Genomic DNA, 14,558 nt, shown 5'->3' with positions numbered 1-14,558 from the left:
CAGATTTTATTTGTTCCTTCTCCACTCCCACCGCTTCACTTGACTAGCCCTAAAAAAAAACCTTTTAATAAAAATAAAAATCATTATATGTACTTGCACTCAACTTTTATCTTATTATATTTAGAACAAACTCATGCAACAGTTAAGTCCTTAAAATGATCTGAAAAAAACTCACGCAACAGTAATCTGTTAAGCCATTTATTTATAATTTATAACATCACTTACTTCTATTTGCACATTTGATGAAGTATTTGACCAAACTACTGATTTCCTGCATCTTTTTCTGCCTGGAGGCTTGTGTTGAGGCTGATACGTTTGGTTTTGCTATTCTCAGACATTCTGTTTCTTTCTGAATATATTTCTGTAAAAATCTTCAAGAAAACAAAATGCAATTTCAGAAACTCATTGAATACTTAAATTATAGTAATTTCAAAAGCTGTTCATGCCATCACAAAGAGCAACTTTTAAACAACCTTGCTTAGATTACTATACCAGCTGAATAAAACAAATAAAACAATTAAATATCTCTTTCAAGGCCTAACTCCTACAAGACCAATTTAATGTCTGGTCTGCAAAGCCCTTAATCTTCTATGACTTTCTATTGCTTTACTGCCTGCTTTCTAAATTTGTCATTAAAAGCTTACAATGCTAGTAAGGACCCTCTCAATCCTCTCTCAACTCCTTCTGTTATTCTGTATAGGATCTACCTCTTTCTTAGGCAGTTGGTAATGTTGCTAGCCATTAAATGAAGCCTGCCTAGAAGATATTCATTACTAGCCAGGAGTGCTGGATGCATATTTGACCTACCAGATCAGCTTATACAAAATATTATTCATCTTCAGGTTATAATCATATTTGTGGTATTTAAAATAAACTAGAAAACCAGAGGAAAAACAGCATGCATGTTTCATTTTACATGCATTCAAATCTCTAACAGTCCATCTAATACCAAATAGGAGCTAAAAATAAAACAGAATCTGTCATAAACACTGAAGGACAACTAAAGACATACTTCCTCTTGACTACAAATGTTATTTCTAGTTTATTTAATACTCTCAGTATTTAAAATACTTTATTCATCTTTCCTAATCCTTACAACCTGTTTCTAGTTATAAATGGATTTCATGGTTGAAAATGATGTCTCAATGTAAAAATGCATCAACCCTGTTTGCCACTCCTGTCCAACAATCAGTTGTGTTTTTTCATTGTTTGAGGTATTTTTTGTTTTTAACCAAATTCATATACAAGTATTCCAATCTTCCTTTTACTCGTTTTATTACAATTTAACACACGGCATTTACTTATAATCAGAGTAATATTTAAAGGTGTAAAAGTAATATCCAAACATTTATTATAATTTTTTCCTCTAATCTGAAGTCTTGTGAACTAACTAAAATGAAAGAAATTCTCTCTCAATTTTGAGTGAGATATGTCTAAAACATTTTATTGAAGAAATAATTTATAATTTTTAAGTTTCTATATGAACAACCTTTAAAAATTATGTTTTGGATAAATATTAAATGCCAAATTCATATGCAAGGCATAATGATATATAGGAAGCAAAGATAAATGTTAACACTTACACACAAAAATAATATCACAACAGAAATAAATATGAAAGAGAAAAATAAAGACAGTAAAATAAATTTGAGTAGAATACCTAAAAACAGCATCCCAATTCAAATATTTTCCTTGTTTGGAATCTGAATGCCGATCTAGATGTTTAATTGTTTCAGGATCTCGAATCAGGCGCTTAAATTTCTCAACTTCTTTCTGAAAATAAAAAGGAAATAATAATGGGTTACTAATCACACTTATTTCAAGGAAAAATTGAATTTAAGTAATTTACTACCTTTCGTTCTGTAGCTCTATCATGTTCTAGTTGACGGCAGCAAATAAGCAGATCATTAAGTACTAGACTCATGGTTCACAATTTCAGAACACACATCACTGTCTGTAAAAAAAAAATACATATAGGTATATATATGTATATATATGCATATATATAGAGAGAGAGAGGTGTGAAAAAATGTATATATAATTATTTTATACTGCAGTATTTATAGTTAGATTTAACTGTACAATTAGAGGCACATTCTGATCAAAGGCACAATAATTTTTCTTAACATTTCCATATTTAAAATGAGATTTTCTTAAATATACAAGCAATGCTGTAACACAAAAATGTTTGCCTTGCTTGCAGTAGTAGCAGGATTAAAATAAAAGTATAATTTACACTGGACGCAGTGGCTCACGCCTGTAATCCCAGCACTTTGGGAGGCCAAGGTGGGAGGATCACAAGGTCAGGAGTTCGACCAGCCTGGCCAACATGTTGAAACCCCGTCTCTACTAAAAATACAAAAATTAGCCGGCTTGGTGGCGCGCGCCTGTAATCCCAGCTACTCAGGAGGCTGAGGCAGGAGAATCGCTTGAATCCGGGAGGCAGAGCTTTCAGTGAGCCATGATCGAGCCACTGTACTCCAGCCTGGGCAACAGAGGAAGGCTCTGTCAGGGTGGGAGATGGGGGAAGTATATTACTCTGAGACCAAAGAAACATGACATTTAAATTGAGACATGAAAGATGAATAGAAAACAGCCAGGTAAATAAGGAAATGAGCACTCAAGGATTTAACATGGACAATGAACTATTTAAAAGCACTCTTGGCCAGGCGTGGTAGTGCGCGCTTATAGTCCCAGCTACTCAGGAGGCTGAGGCAGGAGAATCGCTTGAACCCAGGAGGTGGAGGTTGCAGTGAGCGGAGATCGCACCACTGCACTCCAGCCTGGTGACAGAGCAAGACTCCGTCTCAATGAAAAAAAAAAAAGTACTCTTGCTTACATGGAGAGACGTGTCATTTTGCTGAGCCAAAGGCTTAAAACATGCTTTGGAACTGATAAGTAGGAAGTTATCAGAGCTAGCAAGCTTTGCCTACCACTTCCGTCTCAACTGGTATTAAGGTTCTTATGTAACACATAACAATAGGAGTAAAATGACATTTCTGTTTTAAAAGGAAATGAAGGAAATTCTATGCTATGGTGGTATCCTTTGCAAATATCAAGGACCAACTATATTTTACTATGCCTTGATTCCACTGTAGTAGCTCTCTTCTTTTGGCGGCTTCTGATATAATCAAACTCTCTTTTGATGTCCTTCAAAAAAATGTAGTCAGAACAGCATTTCAACACGGACACGAAGATGGGAAAAACAGACACTGGGGACTGTTTGAGGGACGGAAAGAGAGGGAGGTATGGCTTGAAGGGCTACCTATCAGGTACTACGCTCACTACCTGAGTGACAGGATCATTCATACACCAATCCTCAGCAACACGCAATTTACCCATGTAACAAACCCGCACATCTACCCCCAGAACCTAAAGTAAAATAGAAAAGAAAAAAAAAGAAACAGCATTCTGTTTTACTAGTTCTGATCTAAACCTTTCTATAATACAAAGAAGTTTTTTTATTAAGCTATGTCTGTAAACAGAGAAAAAATACATATATTTATGTATATTATACCTACACATACCTATATCTCAAGATGTAAAAAGGTAGGGAAAGTCCTTCTCCTATCCATCCATCTAAATTCTACTTAATCTTTCAAGATCAAGTATGTTTCTCTGCCCCAATTCAATCTCACAGAATCTCAAAATTGGGAGGAACTAAGAGACCAGGTCCAATCTTCCTATAAAGGAAGGAATGTCTCCTACAAAATGAATGCCCTGTCTGAATATTCTTAGTAAGAGCTGACTACCGGGGCCAGGTGTGGTGGCTCATGCCTGTATCCCAGCATTCTGGGAGGCTGAGGTGGGCATTTCATGAGGTCAGGAGTTCGAGACCAGCCAGCCTGGCCAACATCGTGAAACCCCGTCTCTACTAAAAATACAAGAATTAACCACGTGTGGTAGCACGTGCCTGTAATCCTAGCTACTGGGGAGACTGAGGCAGGAGACTCACTTGAACCCAGGAGGCGGAAAATGCAGTTAGCTGAGATCACGCAATTGCACTCCAGCCTGGGTGACAGAGCGAGACTCTGTCTCAAAACAAAAAAAACAAAAAGAGCTGACTACTCATTTTATTAGCAGATGGCTCTGATTCTATTCTCCTTTTGTATTCACTGGTGGTTCTTCTGACCTCCCCCATCCCCCAACATTATTACAACCTCCGCTTTACTCTGCTATAGATTACAGATTGTTATTTGAGTCCTTTTCATATGATTATATACTTCCTGTGGACAAGTATTATCATTTTTGTTTTTCCATTCCTTATGGTTTTATCTAGGAATCTTCTTACTTCTTCAATCTCAGCTTAAAGTCTTCTTGAGTCAATAAGGAAAATGAAACTGGTAATCTAACCAATGAAAATACCTTAGCAATATCCAAAGAACCATAAGGGTTGGCACTTTTATTCCTAAATACACTAAAGATTTGACACTTCCCGGAAGAGGCAGCCCTAAACTTGACTTTTTTTTCCCCATGGTGTGACTTCTTTGAACTTGTTTTTCTTACCTTCAGTTTCTTAATGATTACTTTGAAGAAAACAAAACAGTTCAGTATTATCTACATAAACGGAAGATGTTCATTCACTGATAGATGCAAACAATATTTACTACGTATAGCTAGACAAATAATGAACTAAACAGATACAAATCCTACCCTCATGGAGTCATATCTGGGCAGCAGGGTGACAATAAACAAGTAAATTGATAAACCAATGCATAATTCCAAATTGTGATGTATGCCTCTGAGGAAACAAAAATATAGTAATAGAAAATAACTGTAAAGAGAATTATTTTAGATAAACTGTCAGGGAACGTATCTCAGAGGAGTTTATAATAAAGCCAAGATCTGAACTAACTGATGCCAATCAAAAAAAGGGCTAGAGGACCAACACTTCAGAGAAGGAGACTAGCATAGCCAAAGAGTTCTACAGTGTTAAAGAACACAGTATGTTGGCGGAACTGAAAGAAGGCAGAGAACTATTAGGTAGTCAACTAGAATATGAGTGTCACCATATAAAGATGAACTTCATTTATACATTAATCCAGAATATCTAGGTTCCACTCAAGGATCAAATGAAAAGATAAAGATTTCCTACTTCCTACGAGCCTCTGAATTGATGAATTCAATGTTCCTTTTTAGATCTCAACCAAGTTGACCCCTTTGCAGAACTTGACAATGACGCTTATATCCCATCTTCTTAGAAATAACTCTGCCCCTGGCATGCCATTCTTTTCTAGTGCTAAGGAGTGTGGCCTCTGTAGTCAGATTGTATTAGTTCAAATCCTGGTTCAGCCACTTACAAACTGTATAATCTAAAGCAAGTTCACTAATCTCTTCAAACCTCAGCTTCTCAATGATAAAAGGAAAAATACTAATACCTACCTCTATGAGTTCCTATAAGGACCCATATACATGCTTACAGTGCCTGAAACACAGCAAATGTTAGCAATGATCATATTCCCTTCCGTTATAACTGTTTGGAAAGTCTCCTGATAGCTCTTCTTCCGCTCATACCTCAAAGAACAGCTTTGTTTTCTTGGTCTCATCCATTCCTATGACTTCAGCAGCTAAAAACCCACAAAATGTATTTCATTCAATGCCAAACCTCACTCTGGAGCTTCAGGGTCCTTCTACACTTTCTGCCTTTACACGCATTTTTCCTTCCATCTGGAAGGCTTCTACCATCTGCCAAGGTAACACTGCGAGGTCTCACCACAAACTGAATTGATAGTCTCAGGCTGAGTTTGCAGAGAACCAAAGTCACTCCTCTACCATCAGAGTACTCCCCTATCACACACATTATCATCCACTGTAGTTGTCTTATCTGTACCTGGTAAAAACAGCAGCTAACGCTCACGAGTGCTCACCACAGGTCAAGATTATCTCACTTATCTTCACAAGACAGTAGAGAGAGGCCACACGAGTGACAGAATTCCAATTCCAGCCGTATGATTCCCGAGCCCAAGCTCTTAACCGCGAGGCTGAAGTTGAAATATCAATAAGTGCTTGCTGACTAAAAGTACTAAGTACGAGAGAGAGAACAAAAGATGACTAGTCAAGTCGCGTAGTTAAATCTGAACCCTAAGGTGACATGAAAAGAGGATGCGCAGGAGGCAGGGTTCATTCAATTCAGGGCGTTTAAAAGGAGGAGGTTATTGGCCAAGTTCGCTAAGAACCCCGAGAGAGGCCAGGAAAGATGGAGTGAGGAGAGGAGTCAAAGGCCGCTCTGGAGGGGTGCATGAGATTGGCGGTCTGGGGAGAGGACAGACTGGGTCGCACACGACTGAATTTTCCAGCGCAGAAGCCACTGCGTTGCCTCCGCGCCCCTACCGCTGCACTCGGAAGGTCAAAGTAGTATCAACCGCGGCGGTGGCTGCAGCGCAGATCCCTGCTCCTCTCGCCTCCTCCCGCGGCCACGGCTTCTTTTCTCCGTTAGTCACGCAGGTACCTACTCCCGCTTCCGGTTCAAACCCTGCGTGACTGCCCAGCGCCCACTTCTGGAGGAAGAAGCAAGGCCGAGCGGCGGCAGAGCACGGTGTGCCCATGCGCACCCAGTATCACGCGGTCTCCGCGCTCAAAACACTCCCCCAAAACATTCGGCCTGTCGGAGCAAACGCGCCTGCGCCATGTCCACCAATGGCCAGCGACCTAGCGTTTGCGGCTCGCCCTTCGGCTCAGGCTCGGGGGCTCTCACCCACCCTCCTCGCCCTCGTCGTCCTCCCCGCCCTCCTCATCCCCGCCCCTCCAAGTCTGAGGACGGAAGTGACGACAGTTCCAAAGGCGAACGGAGGCGGGTTTCATTTCGGCGCCTTTCTTTCTCTGGCAGAAGTGATTGGCTGGCGTGAAGCGAAAGAGGCGGGACAAATTGCCGCGAGTTCAGTGCCGCCACTGGAACCGGGAGATGCGGCGCAGGAGCTGTCGCTGTGTTTGTTTTAACCTGAGTCTTGTTCCTTATTGTGGTTCCTGCTGCGGTTTTGATCATGTTGTTACCCTCGGACGTAGCCCGGCTTGTATTGGGTAAGCCCGGACGCGGGAAGGAGGGTTACTGGACCCGGCTATGCCGGACAGAAGGACCTTTGGGGCCAAAGGTTTTCCCTGGGTAGGGAAGCTTTGGGGTTTTGCCTCCCAGCTTACGAGTTGAGACTGGCGGTGATTCTTCGTCATTTGGAGGTTCTGGGCAGTTTAAGCCTCTTTGTATGTAGATGCTCCTCTCTTCAGAGGCTGCGTGGCGAGGGGAAGGACGAGGGGAAGCTCGGGGTGGAACACCTGGGGCGGATTCGGAGGGAAAGTCAGGCCTCCGCACTTAATTAGGACCGCTGAAAGAGCATTTGTCTGCATGACGGACGGATTGCGTGTGCTTCAACCTTGGGCGCACTTTCCTTGGTTCAGTGCTGGGACCAAAATAGGGCAAATAAAGACTTCCCCGGCCCCCCATCTTTGTAGGGAGACCTTCCTGGCGCCCTTCTAATAACCCGCCCTTATAACTACGAATTTGGGAGTAGAGGTGATCTTCCTTCTCCATCCTCCACGCAATACGTCGTCCAATGTAGAGGTGTGAAATGCCAGTTGCGTATTTTAAAACAGCAATTCCTATTCCTTTGATCAGCAAAAAATTTCAGAGGGTTAATTGCCTTAAATTAGTTGAACGTTGTCTAGCCCTAGTTTTACCTTCATTTGAGGAGGGGATGGTTTGTGGGTCACTTGTCTGTCAGGGTGTATTGTCTGTGTGAGAGACGGGTTTTGTTGTTGTTTGTCCCCTGAAAGAATAAAGAGGGTTGTACTACAGGAGACGAGAGCCACGTAAAGCTCAGAACCCGAGCCAGTGATTTACAGACGTCATATGCGACGTCCCTAAAAGTAAATGGCAAGCATCTGTGATGAAACCTCCCATAGTATTCACAGCCATTACTACCATTATTTTATTGTTCGGAAAACCCATTTGTCTTGTGCCTCTTTTAAATGACCAGCGCTGTCCACAAAAATGTTACTTGCGCAGGGCTCTTGATAAGCACATTTTGCAGGAAACGTTAAACGGAAATGGTTCCACCATCCATTTTTGAAGAAACTTAATGACAAGTTTAATGTTTTGTTAATGTCTGATTAATCTTTTGCTTAAGAATTCTGAGTTTTGGCAGTTTGGTAATCTAGTTGAGTTTTGGTAACTATAGTCTTAAACATGGTTTCTCAGCCTCAGTACTGTTAACATTTTGGTCCTCATAATTCTTTATTGTGGGGAGCTATCCTGTGCTCAAACATTGTAGGATGTTTAGCAGCATTCCTGGCTTCTATTCACTAGATTACAGTAGGACACCCGTTCCCCACCCTACCATTACCCAGTTGTGATCAGGGAAAATGTCTCTAGATACTGCTAGTATGTCCCCTGGAGGGCGAAATCACCTCTAGTTAAGAAAGTCCTAAGAAAGCAGTATCATTTTCTAATTGAAATAATTCACATCAATTTGTGAGTATTCTTTCTCCACAAACCAGCTATTCTGCTGATTTCCTGCTTTTCATTTAATGGACAAAAAACTCCAGCCATGGTTTTCTTATCTTAAAAATCTTTGTCATTCACATTCCATTTTCACTGCCACCAATCCCACAATGTGCCTGCCATTACTTCTCTTTTGGACTTCTGTCATGGCTTCCCAGACAGTTGTCCTTGCAATTGATTTTATTTACTGTTGTTACAAATCTCCCTGAAGCGTTCACACTATACCTTTTATTCTGAAAATTGAGATAATTCTGTTCTTACTAAAAATTTCAAATGGGCAGGAGTATACAATACAAAAAAGCCTCCCCGTGCCTAATGCTCTTACTTTTGTCGTTTATCATTTTACATCTTAAATAGATATATATCGTGTATATCTTTCTCATATCAGGTTTATTATTTACTCATGATTCTTCTCCTATCAGTACCCCCTCCCCATCTTCAGCTCCTCTTGTTATTGGTCCCTTCATAATGTTTTTTTTCTAGCAAATCTTTGGGTGCCTAATATGTTCCAAACACTATGCCAGTTGCTGAACATAGAGAAGTAAGTTTTCTCCCCTTAGTGTTCAGATAATTAGGTTTTTTTTTACTCTTAAACACACACACACAAAAAAACACTTTTCTGGACCCCACTAGACATTAGACACCCATTAAACAGAACATTCTGCCTTATGTTCTGTGTCATCCTTTCAGAAGTCAAATTTATTCAAAGAACAATGAATTCCACTTAGTTGCTGTTCTTCACCTACCTTTTATCCTTCAGGATACCGCACTCTGACTTTTGCATCTCACTACTCCACTTAAGTAGCCCTTATTGCCTTGTTGGGATTTTACAAAATGTTGTGTGGGCCAGAATACATCAAGGCGTTTGTTGCCTCTGGGCCATCAGTTCAGTTTTTATCCATTTATTCAAGGTGCTCTGTGGAACTGATCCTACCTACCTCTCCAACTTGATCTCAGCTTCTTAACATCTGCTTTATGCTGCGGACATGTCAAACGAATTGAAGTTTCTTTGAATATTCTTTTATGTATTCTACTTCTCTTTGTCTTCCTAGTACACTTGTATTCAAGGTTCAGGTCATGCCTGATCTCTGAAACTTCATTCAGCAAGTACAGTTAGTACTTCTTAAATGTTGCCATAGCGTTGTACTTCTGTTACAACCTTATCATGTCTTATTGTAGCTGTGTGTTTACTTTTTTTGATAAAATATACTAACAAAATTCACCATTTAAAAATGTATAGTTCTGGCCGGGCGCGGTGGCTCACGCCTGTAATCCCAGCACTTTGGGAGGCTAAGGCGGGCGGATCACGAGGTCAGGAGATCGAGACCATCCTGGATAACATGGTGAAACCCCGTCTCTACTAAAGATACAAAAAATCAGCCGGGCATGGTGGCGGGCGCCTGTAGTCCCAGCTACTCGGGAGGCTGAGGCAGGAGAATGGCGTGAACCCCGGGGGGCGGAGCTTGCAGTGAGCCGAGATCGCGCCACTGCACTCCAGCCTGGGCGACAGAGCGAGACTCCGTCTCAAAAAAAAAAAAAAAAAAAAAAAAAAAAAAATGTATAGTTCTTAAAGCCCAAAACAATGAGTTTGTTGTTGTTGTTTTTTTTTTTAATGTACAAATCAGTAGTGTTAACTATATTGACATTTTTCTGCAACCATCACTACCATCAGTTTCTGGAACTTTTTCATCTTCCCAATTTGAAACTTACTTGGTTTTTTGTTTTATTAGTAGTCTTTTAGTCATGGATGAATGGACAAGCTTCAGGAGTTCTGGGAGTCCCCAAAACTATCATCTGTAAAGGTTTTCTTAAATAGATTTGTTACCTTCTGTATGAGACAGCATGCATTAAAAAAAAAAATAGAAACCATTCTGAGTATTTAACGTGGAAAGATTTAATGAGAGAATTGGTTTACACTGGTGAGAGAAAAGCTAAGACGCCCAGCAGCTTACAACTAAGGCATCTCAGTGGTTAGCAACAGTAGGAAGCCACTATGCTAATGAGAAGGATAAGGAGAGAGGAAGCAACCAAGAGGCTGGTTTGACTGTGCAACGTGGAAGACTTGTCTGATGAGGGAGTGGTAGTCGTAGAGGAGACTCTACTGAAGCAGAAAGGGAATGAGGGAAAAATATGGCTGCTTCCTCCTGCCCTCCCACCTCCCACCAGTGCTTCCTAATTACTGAGCCCAGCCAGTAGCAGGCTGACAGAAGAGCTTGGGGAACATTGCCTATATAGAGTTAAGCTTTATGTCATACAGTAGAGAGCGACAGAAGGGTCAAGAACGTGTTTGAGGTCAAACAGGACCAGAACTGGCACACCCCTAACAGGCCAAGAGCTGCTGGTTCTATTCACCTTTATATCACCAAAACATAGATATTTAATAAAACATTTGTAAAAGTATGGCTGTGATTATGACACTCTGCTTTGTTTATTGAATAATATATGTACTCCTTGCTGTCTAAAACTTCATAATCCTTACCCATTTTGTCTTTTCTGTTGTATCTCCAACTGTTAGCCTTCATAAACCTTGTGCTGCATCCAAACTGGACATGTTCCCCAAATATGCTTGCATATATGCTTTCTGTCAGCTTTGGGATTCCCAACCATCCTTCAGAACTCATCTGCACCTTCAAACATCACATAATTTCCAAGCTTAGTAGTGGTTTCTCTAGCCCCTCCCTTCCCATGAAGTAAGTCAGCTCTATTTTCTTACCATTTTTGCTTTGCATTACAGTTATTTGTGTATATGTCTTCTATCTCCAAGTGAGTTGTAACTTTATAGACAGAAACCTTGTCCCTGTTATTTGTGTATCTAGTAATATAAGGCACCGTAAAGTAAGGCTTCCTAAGAATTATTTGCATGCTTAAAGAACATTAAATTACTAGTCTTTCTAGGGAAATAATAAAATATGTGAAGGAGATGTTTTCACATAGCGTGCTTTACTATCTCTTGCTTGCTTTAAACCTCTCTTTTTATCTTTCCCTCTCTACAAGTAGGAAGAAAAAATACCCTTTGTATAGTTAGGATTTTACCGTTTCTTCTCTTTTTCGGTTGTTTCCCCTTCAATTCATTTAGTTACTCATTACCACCTCCACTTATAATAAAAGTAGGCTGAAGATAGTATTATGTTAAGAAGGAAACTCAGGCATACTTTCTTACCTATTCAGGGACCTTTGTCAGTAAGTTTACACAAAAAAAATACACTTCTTTTATTCTTAAGTTGTTTTTAGGAATAAAAGGAAAAAAACAGTAATAACTAACATTAGTTGTAGAATAACCATTTGTATTATACTGATAAGAGATGATTAGTGCTTAGTTTGTATTTTCTATTTTATTTATTTATTTCTTGAGATTTCACTCTTGTCATCCAGGCTGGAGTGCAGCAGCGAGATCTTGGCTTACTACAACCTCCGCCTCCCGGGTTCAAGTGATTCTCCTGCCTCAGCCTCCCAAGTAGTTGGGATTACAGGCACTCGCCACCACGCCCGGCTAATTTTTGTATTTTTAGTAGAGACTAGGTTTCACCGTGTTGGCCAGGCTGGTCTGGAACTCCTGACCTCAGGTAATCCACGCGCCTTGGCCTCCCAAAGTGCTGGGATTACAGCAGTGAGCCACCGTGCCCAGCCAGTATTTTCATCATATTTGGATTTTCATTCATCTAACATCTGAGATTTAGAATTAATTTGTGCCTAAAATTTCCTGTTACCTGACTGAGAATTGGTTATAGTCAGATACTTAATGATGATAAATAAACATTTTGTAGGCAGATACTAGTTAATCATATATATATAGTAAGGCCTAATTTAATAGGTTCAATAGGTTCTTGAAAACTGCAACTTTAAGCAAAATGATATATAATCAAACTATTTTTACCATAGGTTAACTGATATATACAAGAATTTCTTCAGCATATTTTTGGTCACAAAAATATCACCACACTTGTAAATAAAGTCCAAAACACTTCTAATATTAAACATTGAAGTACATGTAAGCTATATATACATTTAAGATGGATTAATAAAAACAAGATAATTGCTTACCCAGTTAGTCCAGTTCAAGGTTGCAGGTAGCTAGAGCCTATCCCAGCAGCTTAGGGTGCAAGGCAGGAACTAACCCTGGGCAGAATGTCATTCTTTTGAAGGGAGCACTCACACACCCACGTACACTCACTCACGCTCACACTGTAATGATTTAGACACACCAGTTAACATGCACATCTTTGGAGTGTGGGAAGAAACGTGTACCTGGAGAAAACCCATGCAGGCATGGGGAAAATGTGTAAACTCCACACATACAGTGTCCTCGGCCAGAAATTGATTTTTTTTCCTCATCAGCAATATAACAAAAACATTGAACAAAATGATGGTATTCAAGGACTTGCTATATAATGATCAATGAACATGAGAGTAGTCAACTATTTACTACATTATTTTGGAACTTTTGGGACAAAAGTAAATCAGAATACATCAAATCTAATCTAAAATGAGAACTCAAGATTGCCAAAGTTGGGCACGTTTTTAAGAGCAGAAGATAATGTATCCTAGATATTACTATTTTGAGATGCATTATAACTTAAACACTTACTGTAGAGGTAATGTAACCTTTAACAGCCCTATCTCATATGTGTGCTATACAGAGGTATAATGTTTTATGAAATGCCATGAATTATCTGTGATAATTCCTTTCCAGGTTATGCCAGCACAAATGACAATATTTTTCTGAAAAAGGTTAACTGTGTATCACTGTATTCTGTCTGGGGCATTGTTTCTCAACCTTTATTTCATTACACAACTTTAAGGAATCTTCCTAGGCTTTTTTTTTTTTCCCTGACCCTCCTCCCTACACAAAATTTTAATGTTTTAGTGTCATGAATATATTGTATATGTGTATCTGTGTATATGTATATGTATATATATGTATATATGTGTATCTGTGATTTATGCATAAAAAGAGGGAGATTTTCTTCATTCCTGCCTGCCCTAGAACCAGTTTTCACCCTCTTAGGGCAGTATCACTCCTTTTGAGAATGCATGGTCTAGGGGAAAGCAAATCTACTTTAAGATAGATAAAAATCTACTGCAAATCTATAGTAGATTTTAATACCACCATCTATCAGAAGTCCCCAAGTGACTGAATGCATCTAGGGTGATAAGTACTTGAAACTCCACCATGAAAAGGAAGTATATTTGAGGTCTTCAATCTAAATCTTGAAGCATATGAGGAAAAAGCTCCAACTGTCCTAATTTTAAGGTGATTCTAATAGTTTGTAGATGTTTTAAATTTTTGTGTTTACAAAAAGCTAGTAACAGCTAACTCACCTATTCCAAATATTATAATTGTCAGAAAGCCAGCCATCATAAAAATTACTTTTCAGCCAGCTATAGTTTTCACAAAAAGGGAAGAAAACGTTGCAGTGTATCTTTGATCTAATTAATTTCACATCTGTGGTTTGATGTTCAATGATAGGAAGATTGAAGTCATGTTATCTGAGATAAAGCTTTCTTCAGATATCCAAATGCTTTCTCCAAAACACAATGCCTTTGGTTTTTGATTTGTATATTTGTTTGTTTCTTCTTATTAGTTAGCAAGAGGTGGGAAAACAGATTCATCAACTGCAAGTAGAGAGTGGTGAGTTGATTCCCAGATCACAGCTAGGGCATTGCCTGTAACGAGATGACCATATCCTTGCCCTTTCCTTTTTAAAACCTTAGTGTATAATGACATCGTAGGCCATCTTATTGGTTTTTTCACCTGTTGGACCTGGTTAAAGATACAGTTCCAGGTGAAGAGAGTAGAACCTTATAAAGTTGGAAGAGACATTAGAAATAATTTCTTTTTTTTATCTTTTAAGTTCAGGGGTACATGTGCAGGTTTGTTATATAGGTAAACTTGTGTCATAGGGGTTTGTTGTACGTATTATTTCATCACCCAGGTGTTAAGCCTAGAACCCATTAGTTAGTTTTCCTGATCCTCTACCTCCTCCCACCCTTCACCCTCCAATAGGCCCCAGTGTGTGTTGTTCCCTCTATGTGCCCATGTGTTCTCATCCTTTAGCTCCCACTTATA

General features: G+C 39.6%; 2 protein-coding genes across 12 annotated transcripts in view; one reads left to right on the top strand and one right to left on the bottom strand.

Annotated features, from left to right (window-relative positions):
• Positions 1-6,692, bottom strand: part of ATM (ATM serine/threonine kinase) — a 140,310-nt gene extending 133,618 nt beyond the window's left edge. Inside the window, exons 1-5 of one of the 7 annotated variants that reach the window (XM_063636463.1) lie at positions 6,282-6,617; positions 3,083-3,150; positions 1,853-1,954; positions 1,661-1,773; positions 226-371 (exon numbers count right to left, since the gene is read on the bottom strand). In XM_063636463.1, the coding sequence (XP_063492533.1) occupies positions 226-371; positions 1,661-1,773; positions 1,853-1,924 (331 nt within the window). In that variant the 5' untranslated portion in view covers positions 1,925-1,954; positions 3,083-3,150; positions 6,282-6,617. Of the gene's footprint in view, positions 1-225; positions 372-1,660; positions 1,774-1,852; positions 1,955-3,082; positions 5,982-6,281 lie in introns of all 7 variants that reach the window. The other 6 variants (XM_063636465.1, XM_063636466.1, XM_055273008.2 and 3 more) reach the window with 6 other exon arrangements.
• Positions 6,693-6,776: 84 nt separating this feature from the next.
• Positions 6,777-14,558, top strand: part of NPAT (nuclear protein, coactivator of histone transcription) — a 64,196-nt gene continuing 56,414 nt past the window's right edge. For 2 of the 5 annotated variants that reach the window (XM_055272993.2, XM_055272992.2), the window contains exon 1: positions 6,777-7,017. In XM_055272993.2, the coding sequence (XP_055128968.1) occupies positions 6,981-7,017 (37 nt within the window). In that variant the 5' untranslated portion in view covers positions 6,777-6,980. The remainder of the gene's footprint in view (positions 7,018-14,558) is intronic. The other 3 variants (XM_063636471.1, XM_063636473.1, XM_063636472.1) reach the window with 3 other exon arrangements.

Source organism: Symphalangus syndactylus, chromosome 3 (assembly GCF_028878055.3).
Source record: "Symphalangus syndactylus isolate Jambi chromosome 3, NHGRI_mSymSyn1-v2.1_pri, whole genome shotgun sequence".
NCBI classification, from domain to species: Eukaryota; Metazoa; Chordata; class Mammalia; order Primates; family Hylobatidae; genus Symphalangus; species Symphalangus syndactylus.
The sequence above is the reverse complement of the archived record's forward strand: the minus strand, read 5'-3'. Positions and strand labels throughout refer to the sequence as shown.